Genomic DNA, 19,163 nt, shown 5'->3' on the forward strand with positions numbered 1-19,163 from the left:
CTACCCTAAGTCAGAACTGAGAACACACAATAATTTTAAGCTTCCATTTCTGATGTATCAAAAGCTCAGGTTTGAAAACCACATTTAGTTTCCAGAAACATCCTTATTTCTCTGTCCATCCAGCTATTGTTATTAACTGCCTGAAATACAGGAACTAACCCACCATTTTCTGTTTAATACCTTTATGAAACATTTTAATCTCATTGTGATTGATTTTTAAGCCAAATTTTAAAGTTGTTCAATGAAGTTCATGTTTTTGAAGTCTGTGTGTGCTAGAGGCAAATAGTAAAATGTTACCAGCAGAATTAAGGTATTTCAGACACATTCCACTAACGTGTATTTGTTCTTCCTTTTTTTCCTGTTTGAGCATTTGAAAAGTTGCCCTAAGGTTACTGTAAATAGTTTTGATAAGAAATCATCTTGCCAGACTCCTCTTTCAGGTCTGACTTACTCACTATCCTGAAAAAGTCTAATGGAAGAAGTAGCACTGAAATATGAACAACATCCTAGAAATGTGATTAGCTTCGAGGTGTTGTAGATGGTGTCTTGAGGAACAAACTGAGGATAGGAATCCATGTCCAATGCTGCCACAGAGCATTGAAGTTATAGGCACTGGTGCCTGCCATTAGGCCAGCCCTTCATCAGCAAATGTGACCTTTTACACTGAAAGACTATAGGCAGAAAGTCTCGCAAGGTTGTTTGTTAGTAAACAATCATGACTGACTGCCATTATCACAGGAGAGAAGATTGAGCCAGCTGCTATGTAGACATGCATTGTCTCCTATGAGTGCAATGCTCTGTTGCCATGGTGGATGACAGTTTTGGACACAGAGTTCCATCTCCATTTTATTTTTCTCCTGTTTACTGAAAAACATTGGAGACCTAGGGTTCCAGGAGAAAAGTAAACTGTGATGGAAACCCATGTCTGAAACTGGCATCCACCTAGGCAACAGAGCATTACATTTGTAGGAGACAAAGCCTTTCTTTGCACTGGTGACCACGGCAATCAGTTGCAACCACTGAGTAACGGTCAACATTGCGAGATGTTCCACCATGGTTGGTCAGCATAAAAAGTCACACCTGCTGCCAAAGAGGTGGCCTAGTAGCAGGAACTGGTGCCTATAACTTTGATGCTCTGCAGTGTCTTTGGATGTTGTTTCTGGACATGGGTTCCTATTCTCAATTTGTTTTTCAAGGCAGCCTCTACAACCCCTCATAGTTTGTTGCACATTTCTGGGACACTCTGTATATTCTGCAGCACACTAGAGTGTCATGCAAGTTAGAGGGCAGCTATAGTATGCAGTCTTCAAAGAGAGAGATGCTGAAGACTTTACAGACTCACCATTGTGCTCTGTTTTTCTGTCCCACACTATCAGCACCAGCTGTTCTCTGCCTTGGCACCTGGCAATCCTTTGGTATGCTCCATGAGGGAACACTTCTTTAAGATGCTCTCTTGAAAAATTTAGATACTTGCAAGACTATGGCTATTGCATCTTAGTGTAATACTATGTGTGTTCACTTTAGGTCACTCATAATTAAAAACTACACCACCATTTGTGAACATTTCAAAATGGCTCTGAGCACTATGGGACTTAACGTCTATGGTCATCAGTCCCCTAGAACTTAGAACTACTTAAACCTAACTAACCTAAGGACATCACACAACACCCGGTCATCACGAGGCAGAGAATGTGAACATTTCAACTCTTAGGAGGAGTTGTGATTACAATGAAATTTATTCCACAGTTAAGGGACAAGACAACACACACATGATTAGAATTACAGATCTGTTAAAGATTTCAACAGAGAGAATTCAGTAGGACATGAAGCTACATGCTAGAATCAGAGTCTCTGGACCCTGCGGTAGGGAATCAGAGGGGTCCTGTATATGCTGCTGGGAGTATAAACTGCCACCTAGTTTTTATGCACATCCACAAAGCACAAACAATGTTTGGAGAGGGACCAAAATGATCAAGTAGCTGACCAAATATATACTGGACATGTTTGATGGGCGACATGTCAGGCAAATATGCAAGCCAGAGTAGCAGTCGTACACATTGTTCTTCAAAGGAGGATTGCACTTTCCTGGCCACATGTGGGCAGGCAATGCTCTGGTGAAAAAAGGCATGTCGAGGGGCAGTACTTCAGACTCTAAAGCCTGCCTGGCATAGTAGATGCTGTTCAGATTGCCCTCAACATGTAGGAGATGAGGTTGCACATTATAGTCATTATCACCCCAAACTGTCACATTTGTCATTTGCCCTCTGTGCTGCTCAACTTTGCAATCTGCCCGATTGTGTTCAACACAGTAACACCTAACACGTATGCCGCTGATCATCCACTGCAGGCCAAGTCAAAATAGGACTCATTAAAAAACACTTCATTCTGCCACACAGTACACAGTGAGGACATTCAGGTGCTCATTGCAGTCTGAGGTGTCAGTGATTTCTGGTCAGTGGAAGCCAACACAATAACATGTGTGCCATTAGTCCAGCCCCAGCAGAGGGTGTTGAACCATCTACACAGACATGTCCACACCCACTGCAGTGGACCAAGATTGAGCCAACACTGTGGACACAGCTGTTCTGTTGGTTGTGGCCATATGGATAAGATAGTGATCATCCCATTCTGTGGTCATATGCTGTGTCCAGTACCTACTCGTAACTGTGCATGACCCTCTTCTATCTGCTCATTCCTCATATCCTTTTTCCAGAAGCCAATCATTCTGCCCCATTCAGATGCTCTGAGATACTTATATTGCTTTCTTGGACATTGAAGAGTCATACCAGCACTTGCTTGCAACTCATTTGATGGTTCTGTACTGTCTGAGGGTGGCATGACACTGACCTGTGCATGCCACATGAAAGATGGTGCTGCTGGATCTACAAGCATGCCAGCTTTCCCCAGTCTTAATCATCTATTATTGTTCCACTGTTCTGTATACCCTCCAGTTTTGGAGTGATCCAGACCATTATTTATGAGTGCTGCAATTTTCACTAACAGTAGTGTACAAATGCTAAGAAAAACCTTATCATTCCTATACTGACATGGAAAAACAATTTAATTGTTCTATGTATACCCTGAAGTATACACTATGGACAAGCACAGCAGAATGACGTTACTGGGTAATAAGTCATGGTACACTGCCCCTGCCCTACCTCTTGCTATCTTAGGTGCACATCATTCTAATATAGTTTAAATTAATGCATTGTTTCTCAAAAGCTATGAATACAAATTGTGTGGAAACTGAGTCAAAAAGCTTTCTCACAACCTACAAATCACAAAAAGAGGCATTTCATATTCATTTTTTCATTCTATAATTTTTGTTCATTATTTGCAAATTGTCTATTCTGCTAAGTCCAGTTCAAAAGCCAACATATTTCTTTTCCTGATTGACCTCTATTGTTTTTCTTGTATATTGCTGAATGAATTAGAAAACTGTGGAATAAAGGAAAGTTATTTGGTAGGGTTCAGTCTTATTTAAGCAATGGAAAGAAGAAGGATGCTTACATTCTCATATAACAGAAAATGAGCTGGTATCCAAACGGGTACTGTAATATGAAGTGCACCACAGGCTAACATATTAGGTAATTACTTTCTTGATATACACGGCTGGTCAGTAAAATTGCTACACTAGGAAGGATAGCAAATAGTAAAGTGTTACTTGCTGTATGAATATAGTACAGCGGGAATAATACATGATTATATCTGTAGGTGATTTGGGCTGTATTTTAACACATTTTATCCTAATGACATAAATAAATTTACATTTTATCATCATGTCATAAGTAAAAGTACCACATTTTTCTTTTAAGAGTTTTCCTCTATTCTTACACAAAGGATTCCCTTTTAACAATAAGAATACATTGATTTTATTTAAAAAAATTGATATATGAGGAATGCTTTTAATTTCCTTTTGAAACTTGTACATTATTAATTTCCTTTTTTTATGTTGATGGGAAACTTATTGTATACTTTTATACCCCACTCAGTAACTCCTTATTTTACTTCCATGAGAGTTGCCAAGCCTTGGTGGAAATTATACACTCGATATGTGTAAAATATGACAACAATATAATTGTTCTGTCAACAAAGTGAAAAATTCTTCTCAGTGCAAAGCACGCTGAGCTAGGTTTCTTGAGCAGCCGATTGATACAATCAAAGTGCATAATAATATAAATTGACATACAACATAGCTTCTACATTTGATAGCTGAGATGACTTGATAAACACAAAGAAAATTATAATGTGAAGTGGTATAATACATAATTAACAATATTTGGGAAATGAAGTGTTCAAGCAATAACTGTTTCAACCTTAGCTTAAATATATGTAATGTTGGTAGGCATTTTAGGCAAGAAGGCATATGGTAATGTAATATATCTCCAATATGGTACACTCCTCTTCGGCATAAGTTAGTACTTACTGTGTTTATGTGTAGATTTAGCTTCTGCCTAGTTTCATATATGTGTATATATTAGTTATGTTTGAAGAGGCTTTCTTTAAGGTTTTCTCTGTTGTGATGAGATAAAACTACTTTTGTCCAGCCATAACTGTGGGTTCCTTGATTGCTCTGGGACAAGTCTCATCAAACTACACTCATGCTCATAAATTAAGGATAATGATGATAAATGGTGAAACAATGCTGTGGTGGGCGGTTTGCATGTTTAAATCACCTCGGGGTATGATCATGCGGTGCATTTGACCTGCGGTCATCATACGGTGGCGCTGGTAGGAGTTCATATATGCAGAGATGTGTTGGTGCATGTTAAAGTACAGGGCAGTGAGGAAGTGTGCAGATGTTTTCAGATGTCCTAATGGTGACTGTGTGTTGAAAATGGCCCAAATTACACATATTGATGACGTTATGGGGGGTAGAATACTAGGGTGACTGGAGGCTGGTCAAACACAGCAGGTCGTAGCATGGGCCCTCCGTGTGCTACAAAGCGTGATCTCAAGATTATGGCAACAATTCCAGCAGACAGGAAACATGTCCAGGTGCTACAGTACAGGATTTCCACAGTGTACAACACCACAAGAAGATTGATATCTCACCATCAGTGCCCGCAGACTGCCATGGAGTACTGCAGGTAGCCTTTCTCGGGACCTTACCGCAGCAACTGGAACAGTTGTCTCCAGACACACAGTCTATAGACGAATGGACAGACATGGTTTATTCTCCCAGAGACCTGCAAGGTGCATTCCACTGACCCATTGTCAAAGGAGAGCCCATAAAGCCTGGTGTCAAGAACATAGTACATGGTCATTGGAACAGTGGTCCCAGGTTATGTTCACAAACAAGTCCAGATATAGTCTGAACAGTTATTCTCGCTGAGTTTTCATCTGGTGTGAACCAGGAACCAGATACCAACCCCTTAATGTCCTTGAAAGGGAGCAGTATGGAGGTCGTGGTTTGATGCTGTGGGGTGGGGTGGGATTATGATTGGTGCACATGCACCCCTGCATGTCTTTGACAGAGGAACTGTAACAGATCAGGTGTATCGGGACGTCATTTTGCACCAGTATGTCTGGCTTTTCAGGGGTGCAGTGGGTCCCACCTTCCTCCTGATGGATGATAATGCACAGCCCCACCGAGCTCCCATCATGGTGAAGTACCTTGAAACAGAAGATATCAGGCAAATGGAGTGGCCTGCCTGTTCTCCAGACCTAAACCCCAACGACCACGTCTGGGATGCTCTCGCTTGACATGTCGTTGCATGTCTTCAAACCCTTGCAACACTTCAGGAACTCCGACAGGCACTGGTGCAAAAATGGAAGGCTATACCCCAGCAGCTGCTCGACCATCTGATCCAGAGTATTCCAACCCACTGTGCAGCCCATGTATGTGCGCATGGTGATCATACCCCATATTGATGTTGGGGTACATGTGCAGGAATCAGTAGCGTTTTGTAGCACATGTGTTTTGGAATGGTTTTCTTAACTTATCACCAATACCGTGGACTTCCAGATCTGTGTTGTGTGTGTTCCCTATGTGTGTATGGTATTAGCGCCACTTTTGTGTAGTGTCACATTATATGGCACCACATTATGCAATTATCCTTAATTTATGAGCATGAGTATAGAACACATGAAGTAATAGTTCACTTTATGACACAAATGAATAAAAGTTTTAGTTAATTTTAACACATTTCTTTGCGACAAGAGTCCTGTATAACTTACAACTGTCATTGACTATGGAACCATTACTTAATGCTCTAAGCAACAAACTAACAAACTGTTCTCTTGAGGCACAATGTCCAGCATGTACTAAAGTACAGCTTCATCAGAAACTTTAACAACTTGTTGGTCCTACACTGTGATGGTGACACCTCCAGATGAGGTCACAAACTGGGCCGTAGGCCAGAGCTCTTCCAAGCTTGGTCCTATATTAGCCTCAATGCAAGGGCACTGCAATGCTAGGGGATAGATACGATCTTCAGAAGCATCTCGCATGTTCTGTTGCAGATTGCAGCGCCCCCACACTAATTTCTGTGGTACTGATATGCGTTGCTGACTTTAGTGTGGCACCACAATCTGGATGATCTCTCTCTCTCTCTCTCTCTCTCTCTCTCTCTCTCTCTCTCTCACACACACTCACTCACTCACCAACCCCACACCCCATTCACCAACCTCCGCCGCACTGTCATGTAGGGTGGATGTACGTTATAACAGGGGATGGGGGGAAAGGAGGACTGGATGTGGATGCAGATGAGGATGCAGGGAGGGTAACTGTGGCCAATGGCACGTCCCTGCCCACACCCTGGTATCCAATGCAAGGCTGACCAGGAACACCAGCCAAAAAACCAGTCGCAGGGTGCATGCACACATCCAGAGATACAGACACTGTAGTCAGTTGGATGGCATGAGGATCTTATGGAGATGCATGATGACCTTCTGCAGAGACCTTGTCCATGGACATCAGTTGGGCAGATGTCAGCGCTAGTGGCTGGGCGTCAATCTCCACGGGCATCACAGTGTATGGTGCCAGCCACGACTGGTGAAGAGATGGCTGCGACAGTGGGTGAGGACCCCAGCAGTGTGCTGGGTCTCTGGACAAGCAGATTCACTTACATACTCACAGGTGCAGTGCAGCTGGTTTTGGTGGTGCCTCAGTAGCCCAGCAGAATTATGGATGACATAAGATGAATATCTGTGTGCCTTGGTAATGAGCCCACGCACCCAACACTATTTCTTTCCTAAGACTTTGTAAAAGGCTTAATCCTGACGCTGAGACTTTGTTGCACTGGAAAAAAATTGTTTCCACAATGTGCCTTTAACCAAGTCATAATACTGCTGGTGATTTCTCATCATGTGGCAAGGAGCAGTAGGAGGATAGAAAAATGTTCAGTGCCTGTTCCTGTGTATGGGAGGTATGGAGTTTCTCTCTGTGACTTTTGAACAAGCTGTTTACCTTCAGCATTAGTCTGTGGATGAAAAGATGCAGTGGTAACATGGTGTATGCTACTGGTGGCACAAAACTCTTGGAAACCTGCTGATGTGAATTGTGGACAATTGTCCAAGACAATGATCTTGGGAAGAGCTTCAAGACACAAAACAGAAGACAAAGCTGATACCATACTTGCAGTAGTGACGGATATCATAGGGACCCACACCACATTTGAGACAGATGTGGCTACTCAAAAAAGTGTTGCAGCAGAGCTGACTGATTTTCCACATGAACTTTGCAATGAGCAGTCATTTGCTCAATCTCAGTATCCATGCAAGTTGCTTTGTGTGAACTATGCACCAATGACCTTGGTGCAATAAAGACAAAACTTTTTGCTTTAGAGTTTGAGGAATCATAACATGTGCACGGTCATTCTCTGTATGCAATATAAGAACATCTCACGTGGAAAGTGCATAATGATGAGAAAAATAGCATCGTGCCACTGGCTGGGGAGTTTCTTTCAAACTACATAGCCACCCATGGCACACATACTGCAAAACAACATGAAGAGCCGCACCAGAAGTACATGCTGCAGCAACATGCTGAAAGTTGAGAGGAAAATTTTGAAGATACTGTATATCCTGACAAATAATGTGAGAACATGGTTCTTCAGACAAAGCAAATGCTGTATTGGTACCAACCAGTAAACATGACAGCATTTGAATTTTGGACAATGAACCTATACAATAACTCATACTAATAATTGGACAATATCAGACCCCAATGTTCACTGTCTGAGGTGGGACAGGCATGGCAGGATTGAACAAGGCCATCAATTGCCAATGATTTGTCAGCAAATGGAACTTTTGACCATACAGATACTGTTGGAATTTTGTAACACCGTAAGTAATAGCGAGGCCTCTTTTTCAAGCTGACTGTAGTTACACTGCACTTTGTTAAGAGTTTTTGATGCAAAAGCAATAGGTTTGACAGAAGAACCAACCTTATGGGAGAGCACACCTCCAGTCCCATAAAAATGCAAAGTGAATAAAACATCTATGACTTTCAGTTGTTGAAATGCATTCTGGCAATGTTTGGATCACACAAATGGAACATTTTTCTGGTGCAGCCAGTTAAGCACAGCAGCAATGTGCACAGCATTACCAATACATTTTATATAATAGGTGAGCTTCCCCTTGACTGACTGAAGCTCCTTGATGATATGAGGCATCAACAGATCTCTAATCACAGCCAAGTGTGATGGAGTCAGCTGTATACCCTGTGTGCTTATTATGTGACCTAGAGAGTTCAGTTCTTTCTGGAAGAAGGAGCACTTTTCCTTATTACACTTAAAGCCAGGTGCATAAAGAACTTGAAACAAACAGTCTAAATTTGCTGAATGTCCTACAGGCATATGACCTGTGATCACAATATCATCCAGATAGTTAGTACAAGAAGGGACTTTTGCTGTCAACTGTTCCAGAAATCACTGAAAAATTGCAGTAGCTTGAAGCACTTCTGAACAGTAGCCTTTGAAACTGGACAAACCTAAGTGAGTGTTTATCATGAACTATTGCTTGGACTGTTCATCCAAAGGCAACTTACAAACGTTTTTTGCAAATCCATCTTCGCAAAGTATCTGCCCTAGTTCAGTGTGTCCATCAATTCCTCAGGATGTGGAAGAAGATAAGAATAGTCTGTGGGTTTACTGTTGCCTTAAAGTCAGCACACAAATGTAAACTACCTGAAGAAGTCTTCAGAATGACCGAGGGTGATGGTCATTGGCTTCCAGAAACAAGTTTGATAACTCCATTGTCTTGCCATCATTGCAACTCTGAACAACTTTTTCACATATTGTAAAGGGGATAGGAAGCATATGAAAAAATTTATTCTATGCATTATCCTTCAGGGTGATGTGCGCTTCGAAGTCTTTAGCCCTTCCTCTACTTGGTCCCTGTAGTTCCGTGTACTTACTACACAAGTCAGAGATATTAGTTAGAGGCACAGAAACACTGATCTATAACACATTGTTCTGAATGTACAAGTCGAACAAATCAAATCCAACCCAATTATGTTTGCACTATTTTTAGAATTGAGTTCATGAAAAGAAACGCACTTTGTCACTCCCTGGAAAGTTGCTGACAAACTACACCTGCCAAGGACTGGAATTTCTTGACCACTGTAGGCAGACTTAATAGAAGTAGGCAGCTGAAGCAATGGGCTACCACTTCAGGCACAAATGTCTATCAGGAAAACAGAAGTACTAGTGTCAAACTATAGCATGATTGTATTATGCTGCACTTTTAAATGAAATAAAAGTTTGTTCACCTGCCTGCATATTGCAATACAATCTTTCCATAGTTTGAAATACTTGGTTTGACTTGCACTGTGCCGGCCGGAGTGGCTGAGCGCTTCTAGGTGCTTCAGTCCGGTACAGCGCGACTGCTACGGTCGCAGGTTCGAATCCTGCCTCAGGCATGGATGTGTGTGATGTCCTTAGGTTAGTTAGGTTTAAGCAGTTCTAAGTTCTAGGGGACTGATGACCTTAAAAGTTAAGTCCCTTATTGCTCAAAGCCATTTGAATCATTTTGACTTGCACTGTGAACACTTGTGGTTGCCACATGCTAGCACGGCAGCAACTGTTGCCCTCTCCCTGTCTGCAGCACACACACACACACACACACACACACACACACACACACACACACACACACACACACACACACACAGATTGAATGTAACCTTCACATCCTCATTAAAAGCAACTAGCATTACAAGGGCAGCCTTGCTGATGATGCCTAGAGAAACATGAAGGACACGATTTTCTACCAGAGTGTTGTAATACACATTGTATACTAGAAAACTGAAAGTTGTTACTTCTACTGTTCTTAATGTTTGTCTGAGCTCCTTTCTGAACTCCTGGAACACTATTCTGCACTTGAGACTGAGTGTCTCATGCCCCATGAACAAAAGAGGTCAATGGAGCCTCAAAATCAACCTCTGTTGAGTCCACAATTGTTTGAGATTCCACTACAGACAGTACTATTTTCAAATAAGGGTCATACAGTTTTAGAATCACTGCAGGAAAGTGTGCATCAGACACATTCTGTGTAATATCATCATGCCACATGACTTCACTATAATAAATGCCACACAAACACTTAAACTTGCAGTGTCTGGTGAGACCTTTGAGTTCCTCTACCCATTGCGTGACTGACTGAGCAGGTTTCTACTTCAGATGAAAAAATTTTAACTGCGCAGCTGCTACATTAAATTCGCTATCACAATATTCAACTAGCAATTTCACCAACCGTTACCATGACCAAAAGAATCGTTTATATCTAGACTAAAATTAAGTCTACAACTGACGAAAACAGCAGGCAACAGACTTAACTGGAATTCGATTCTTCTTGTCTCCAGCTGTTGTAGCGAATTCGATGTTCTCGATGGTCTTGTAGACTGTTTGTTTGGAACGGCGGCGATATCTTCTGTACATGACCGTCTCAGGAACAGTTTCAGCACACAGTTCAACACTGATGTTTTAGACATCAGGACAAACATTGGACAAAAAGTAAGCATTGTGCTCCATACCTGTTATTTGGTAGGCAGAAAAGTATGCTTCTAATTGCACCCAGTAGTTTACCCATTCTTTGTTCTGGCTGTGATATGGGAAAATTTTTGGAGCATCTAATGGCAGCAGTACTGCATGCTTGTTCAGTAAAGAGATCAATTGACTGACAGCGAGCAGCAGGCATTCAATCTGCTGTACCTGAAACTGTGCAATTTTTTCATAGATATTTCCTGTGACAGCTCAGACATGGTAAAAATTGGTAGGACACACAAATACAATAGAACACAATAGAAACAGCAAGAAAAATGTGCGCTACTCTTGTGCAGGCAGGCAGCTGCCAAGGAATATGAGCCAATTAAGCACCGATCATCGTCACTTTTGTTGTGACCACATGAAACTACTTTTGTATAGTGTATTCAGTTTTTTATTTTGAGTGGTAAGGTGCATTTCCCACTTACAATCCTCCTGAACATGCATGCATAAATATTTGTATGACAGTAATATCAGTGGTGAAACAGGGTTTGCAGGATGGAGGTTTAACTGCCACATCTTTTTCAGCCTATTGGTCCTGAATCACTGTGCTAAGCCATGCATAATCGATGTTGCAGTTTCCTGCAGATTTTCCTCTCTATGTGATTTAATTAGAATATCAGAGTTATTGTCAAGGATTACTGTTATTCCATCATGTAGTTTACCAGTCAAGTCTTTTGCATACAGCAGGAATAGGACTGTTCCTAGAACTGAGCCTTGTGGGACTCCATACTTTATGTTTTAGTCATTACTGCAAAAAAACTAGAAATTTTGTTTGTTTCACTGTCTTCGTATTTTACACCTGTAATTTTTTGACAATTATTGAGATATGATTGGATCCACCTTTCAGAATTCCATAATTATTTAATTTATGCAAGGGACAGTCTCGATCAATAACATCAGAGATTTTACTTAGGTCAAGAAATATCCCAGATACAGGTTGCTTATCACATTACATTTAAAAAGAAAAAATTGCTAACTGGGTTGACTATATAACTCTGAATCCATGTGAGTCTTATCAGCCTTCCTTTATTTAAGAAGCCAGTTAATCTTCTAAGGAACATTTTGATGAAGCCTGATAAAACAAACTGGTAGGCAATCCTTTAATGATTTTTGGCAATTCTACAGGTGTTGCTGGATACATGAATAATGCCTTTCCATGAATTTTTTGATTTGAATGTTCTCTCTTACTGTATGGCTATTTGTCATGATTTGTGTTTATCAACTGCTGTGCCATGCTTGAGAAATAATGGTTGAATGCACTAGCCACTTGTCTGGGATCAGTTAGTTTACTGTTTTCCATAATCATCTCTATGTTAGTGTGGTTAATTGACCTCACACTCATTTCTCTTCTTATAATTTTCCATATGGCTTTGGTTTTATTCTTTAAATTACACATTGTCATTTTCTAGTTTTTTTCTGTATAAAATAATTTGTTTTGGTATTCATTGGTATCCTTTGAAATGGGTATTAAGACTACACAGAACAAGTATTTTGCTTAGGGTACTCATACAATCTCTCGTCTTATTTTGACATGATATCCAACTACATGTTGGTTTGGTTTAAATCCGTCTTTGGGATAAGCAGATTTCAAAACATTCAAGAAATAATTTCAAGAATGAATTTAATTTCCCATGTGCTGTGTTGGCTGGCACTTCCTCCCACAGTTCCTGATGTAATTGGTTTCTAAACAAATTAATAGATTCAGTATTTATTATTGTAATATGTTTAACCTGGATGTGACCATTTAGTGTTTTTCTGCTAGTGAGTTTTAAGGTTGTCATTTGACTGTTGCGATCAGGCAGATCATATATTCAGCCCATTGTCATCAAGCAAGGTCAAGGAACAGATTAACAGTTAAGGTCTTGCTGTGCCCATATACACTTGCTAAGTATGACATCATAAGGTATAGGTTGAAAGTGAACAATAATGAGTCTAATTGTTTATGATTATTATTGTTTAAAAGCAAATACAGTTTTAAAAGAATTGATAGTAGCAGAGAAAGGAACTTTCGAATTTTTCCCCATAGGTGCCATGTTAATTGTTTATTAATTACTACTACTACTACTGCTACTACTACTACTACTACAACAAAGGACAGTTTCCAGTTCTAATCTGGCAACACAGCATCATTCACAGTACTGCTCAGTACAGTACCTAGTTACATCTACGACTTCCTCTCTCTGGGTAGCCAGCGCATCCCCCTCCCCCCTCCCCCTTCCCACCAATGAAAATAGAAATATTTAGTTGTGGAGAACTTTATTTTCCTTTATGGCTCCAAAAAGAGTCACAGTAAGTAGAATGTAGAATTTACAAGAAAAACAGAGCATAAAATAAACAAATTACAACCAGAGAATGAGTTCATTGTTCACGGTGACTAAAAGAGCACTATTTATACATACATATATTTCTGTGTGATTAGATAAAAATAGGATTGTCTGATTATGCAAATAGTAAATAATAATTTCAATATTTGAAAAAAATTGTGTTATAATGATACAACAATTAAATTATATCAAATATATTCCAACTTAAATTTACTAATAAACTGTTTAGATGCTCGGCGAATCATAGCCTGCCTCATGCAAATCATCTGCTGCCTGTGCTTAAGGATATTAAAGAATTCTTGAAGAGGGCAAAGTATGAAATAGTCATACTTGACATTCACCACTTCCCCATGGGATTTGAAAAAAACACAGACCTACACCGTGAATTTGTTTCATTGCTGTATTCTGAGCTTGGTGATTACATACTGTCATTCGACAACATTACCTACAATTCTACATTGGCTGACGTGTGGCACACTGGACGTACTCTTATTGTGGCATACAATGATTCTGTAACAACGACAGGTAAGGGTAATTTGTTGGTAATATTGTGTAAAAATTTATTCGAAAAGCTGGAGGTCTTCTGTTACAACTTTTCTTAAAGTCTGCAATTAAATGTATTTTTTTTCAAATATTCTTTAGAGAGAGAAACAAACAACTGAAGGTTGTGGTGCATGATCTCCAGTTTTCAAAGTGACACCAACTGTACTCTAGACTTAGAGAGGAAACATATGAGAGAAATTGGTTTCTGTTATTTCAGTACACAGATTGTGTTTAACTGCTGGATCATAGATTACTACCAAGTAACATAAACTAATTTAATAACAACAGCAGTGATATGCTTTCATATTATTCACTTGCATGATTAATGTTTGCTGCGTCTGCTTCATGGTATACAAGATGTGAGGGATGTCTCACTTCTCAAAGACAGTCCCCTGTCCTTCAGTCCTTACTTAGTTCTAGATCTTGTATAATCTTTTTCAAATGCCTCCTGTGTTTCACATCTTATCCCTACTGGTTTGCTACCTGTTACCCTGAAGTTCCATATCTCTACTGGGTTTTGGTCACTCACCCATTGTCCAAGGTTCATAGCCGTATGTCAACACCCAGAATATATGTGAATCAGCCTTGTGCCTTGTTTAAAGAGTTTTGCCAGACTGCATTAAACAGATGGTATTTCCAGAACACAGTTCCACCCCTTTCTCTCTTCAACTCTGTTATCCAGACAATGATGTGCAGTAAGTTTTACTCAGTAGAAGATTCTGTTATTGTGACATCTGAAACATGACAAGCTGGTTAGTTGAACTGACCACATTACAAAGATTCTAATGGCCAGCCTTTTAACTTTTCTGCTATATGCTTTATCATTTGGTAAAGTTACACTATGAAAAACAGACTTATCATCATCTTGCATCCTCCTCCGATTAGCTGATACACGCAATTGATCTTATTGCACTAATAGGTACATATTTTTGTCCAAAGTTCTGCAAATGAGATCTGTGCTGAAGAATTTCTTAAATCCAGTGTGTTTATAGTCACTGCTGCAAAAGGTGCTGCGAGGACAATCAGTTTAATAGAATCATAGGCTTTTTTCACTTTGTCATAAGGGGCCTGTTTTGTGACCTTTAGTCTCTTTTCCCCCCCACCCCCCTCAGTGAAAGCTGAGCACTTGTGACTACGTACTGTGTGCTTCCCAGTGCATTTCATGCAAAATATATAGAAAATGAACACATAGTTCAAGGTCCATATACAATCTTTCCACATTTGCCGTAAGTTGCCTCACACTTGCAATTTATGGCCATGTATCCACAATGTTGGTATATAAAGCACCTCATTGTGTTGTGAAAAGAGAGTCACAACCTGGTAACACTAGTGCACTGAGTGTGAGTATAAATGTATTTTCTCAAGTGTACTATTTACTCCTGTTGTTACATTTCTTATGCTAATAAGGTCTCCTCCTTCCAATTTGTCATGTAACCTTCGAATATACATCCCTGTTAAGTCTCTACAAGATCGAAATCCTCACTGAAATTCAGATGTTCTGAAGCTTTGTAGATATAGGGTATTATCTTAGCAATTTTGCCTGTTTTATATTGTTTTTTGCAGTGTCATTGATGTTTGTTTCCAGAAATGTTCCATTTCTAAGTAATATTATTCACTTAAGTGTTCTATTTTGCACATCTAAAGTATGCCATCTCTCAGTATACTAAATATTATCACTAACAGAAATGTCTTCCCAAATTCTGCTTTTACAATAAACTGGCTCAGGTCAGATTCCTTCAACTTCTTAAACAACTGAAAAACAGAGTTGACAGATTAGAAATGTTATCGTACTTCCAGTGGCAAAACTGACTTGTCTTGTTTCTTTAAGTTCATTACTTTTTCCTCATATTTTTGGCACATCAGTCTTAAGGTATGTAAAATTGATGATTGATATTGGGTTCATCTAATGTTGGACATTAATACAAATAACAAAAAACACAGGTTTTTATATTCACTGTCAACTCATTTAGTCCATATTTGCCAAATGTTTATCCTTCGAATAAACAATATGAAGCATGATGCATCACATGCATAATATAAAAACTAGCTTCACACCTCACTTCCTGTCAACTTATGACTTTGAACTAGTAGCCAGGAAGTACAATGACAACATATTTATCAAATAGCCTTTGACATAAAAATGTGTTTCTTATTGATAATCTTTTCTGAAGTTATACTGAAAGTTTATAATTAATGGATTTAATGTCAGTCACTTTAAATGAAATTAAAACAGGGATAACCAAATTTTGAAAGAAATCCAATATATGAAAAATAATATAATTAATACTATTTATGTTAGATTCATGTTTGAATGCACATTTTGTGTATAAATGTACAAAACCATTTTATTTATGTGATTAAAACTATGCAAAATCTGAAATTACAGTTTTGAACTTATCTGTACCATATAGCACCGCCCCACCCCACTGAAGAATTTTGCAAGCATGAAATGCTAGCAACATTCTGTACTAATATAATGGAACTGCCCAATGTTTAATTCTGACAAACCAACATAATGATAACTATCTTTTGTAGTTATTGTTAAATGAAAGTATGTTTCTAATTAATTCATTTCAAGGCATTGCATGTTAAATTTAATATAATTCAAACATAATGACAGAATGATTACTTGATATACACTTAGAAAATAAAATTTGAGGAACACATAAAAAAAAGAGTTATATTTTCATTATTATTCAAACAACAATCAAGCTAGTACATATTTAATGGATTACAATCATGTTTTCACATACCCTAATCATAATATTTAAAAGGAGAAAGACAAATTTCTCTCTCTCTTTCCCTCATGTCATACATTTAACTAAGGTGATTAAAGGCATGGGACACTTGCTAATATTGTGTCAGACTTCCTTTTGCCTGACATACTGAAGCAACTTGACATGGTATGGGCTCAACAAGTAGTTGGAAGTAACCAGCATAAATATTGAGCCATGCTGCCTCTATAGCCGAAAGTTGCCAGTGCTGAATTTCATGGACAAACTGACCTCTTGATTATGTCCCATAAATGTTTGATGGACTTCATGTCAGGTGACCTGGGTAGCCAAATAATTTGCTTGGACTGTCCAGAATGTTCTTCAAACCAATTGCAAGCAACTGTGGCCTGGTGAAATGGCACATTGTCATTCATAAAAATTCCATCGTTGTTTGGGAACATGAAGTCCATGAATGGCTGTAAATGGTCTTCAAGCAGTTCAGTGAGGGCCAGAGGACCCAGTCCATTCCAGGTAAAGGCAGTTATATGGAGCCACCATCAGCTTGCACAGTGTCCACTTCTCCATGGGGCCTGCACCACACTTGAACCCTGTCATCAGCTCTTACCAACTGAAATTGAGACTCATCTGACCAGGCCACAATTTAGAGTCATCTAGGGTCCAACTGATATGGTCGAGTCCAGGAGAGGTGCTGGATGCAATGTCATGCTGTTAGCCAAGACACGTTGATTGTCTGCTACCATAGCCCATTAATGCCAGATTTTGCCATACTGTCATAATGGTTACATTTGTTGTACTTCTCACATTGATTTCTGTGGTTATTTCATGCATTGCTGCTTGTCCACTGCCACTAACAACATTACGCAAATGCCAGTGCTTTCAGTTGTTAAGTGAAGGTCATCTGCCACTGCATAGTTCATGGTGAGAGGTAATGCCAGAAAAATTTGGTATTCTCAGCACACACTTTATTCTGTGGGCATGGAATATTAAATTCCCTGATTATTTCTGAAGTGGAATGTCCCATACATACCACATTTGAAGTCTTGATTCCTGTCGTGCGTCCATAATCACATCAGACATCTTTTCACATGAATCACCTAAGTACAAAGCCAGCTCTGCCAATGAACTGAAATTTTATACCTTGTGTATTTGACATGACCACCATCTGTATATGTGGATATTGCTATCCCAGGACTTTTGTCACTCAGTGTATATGAAAATGTTTCTTCTGCTTATGAAAATATGCTCTAAAAATTGCATTGTGTGTGATGTTAATGTAGTACTTGACATCATTAACTCTGCAAAGTAACATGCAGCATTTAATTGATAAGATTTAGCAGAAATTTAGAATTACATTACTATCATCTCTTTCCCAAAATATTTTGTAGTCTCAAACAGTAACATCTGAACTTTATTCTAAAACAGTATCAACTTTTTCTAATTTACCTAAGCTCTTTTTTAGCCAGCATACAGAAAGTTTTGTATTGCAAAAGCATAAAGGAGTTCAGCACCAGTTTTTCTAAAGTACTGCAAATATTAATATTTTTGATTTTGTATATGATGCTATTCTTTTTTGATAAATGTCCATTGCCACATTCAAGACTAATCTCAACTCACTTCCACTTAGTAATTCCAATGTCTTTTACAGTAAATTTGCACTTTTTACATATTTGGTTATAACATCTCTTCCTCGTAATTTGCTTAATACTTTCAATGTCTGTTGTAATAGGTTTATTTTTCTTACATGTTACTAAAGTGTCTCCTACAATAGTTACCTTTGCTCCACAAACGTCAGTAAATCAATGTTTTGTGACATAAGTAGTCACATTGTGTAGATAGCAAAGAGATATATACAAGAGGTGTTATCCTATTAGTCAAAAGATGTGGAACCTTTACTGGTTTATGAACTAAAATTCATTTCAAATTAGATTAATAGTTCAAAGGTAAAAATGCATGTAATACAAATATTGATTCAAGATTATTAAAAAGGTCAACATTCAAAATACAAGAAAATTCCTATTATCTAGACACACATAAAAATGCAGCACACAAGTTAAAATTGAATGTATTGGCAAATTATCATCCTACATGAATCAGAAATTTGAAACTAAACAGTTTGAATTCTAAAAAGAGGCATCGACCTCACAAAATACTACCTTTAAAAAAGTACACATTGGTGGGGGTGTTCAGTTAGCATAAATCATTGTTAAAGTAGTTAAGACAGAAGAGTTAAACTTATTTTATCACATACTAGGCATGTGTCATCATATTTTACACTATTCATGAAGTTCTGTCTTTACCAATAAAGATTAGCTCATCAAATCTGAATAACCCTTAAATTATGATACTAATTATGTACAAAAGATAGACATGATACTCTACACCAAGAACACAAGAGAAGAGTACTAATCATACTCTGCAACAAGAGAAGCACAATGCCTCAAAAGATGGAAAGAAAAATGGAAGCTCTTGTGCTGTTGGAGAAGTTCATCCAAAACTGTCCATCACCAGAAGAAGAAATAAAGAACAGCCTTAGTGATATGGAAAGAGGGAAAGAAAATCAAATGGGTGGC

General features: G+C 38.8%; 1 protein-coding gene across 1 annotated transcript in view; it reads left to right on the plus strand.

Moving 5' to 3' along the window:
- The window catches only part of LOC126297497 (PI-PLC X domain-containing protein 1-like), a 98,748-nt gene that overhangs the window by 58,731 nt on the left and 20,854 nt on the right, over positions 1-19,163 (plus strand). The window contains exon 5 of the mRNA XM_049988382.1: positions 13,545-13,840. Within this exon, the coding sequence (XP_049844339.1) occupies positions 13,545-13,840 (296 nt within the window). The remainder of the gene's footprint in view (positions 1-13,544; positions 13,841-19,163) is intronic.

The sequence above is a fragment of the Schistocerca gregaria genome, chromosome X (assembly GCF_023897955.1).
Source record: "Schistocerca gregaria isolate iqSchGreg1 chromosome X, iqSchGreg1.2, whole genome shotgun sequence".
In the NCBI taxonomy this organism is placed as follows: domain Eukaryota; kingdom Metazoa; phylum Arthropoda; class Insecta; order Orthoptera; family Acrididae; genus Schistocerca; species Schistocerca gregaria.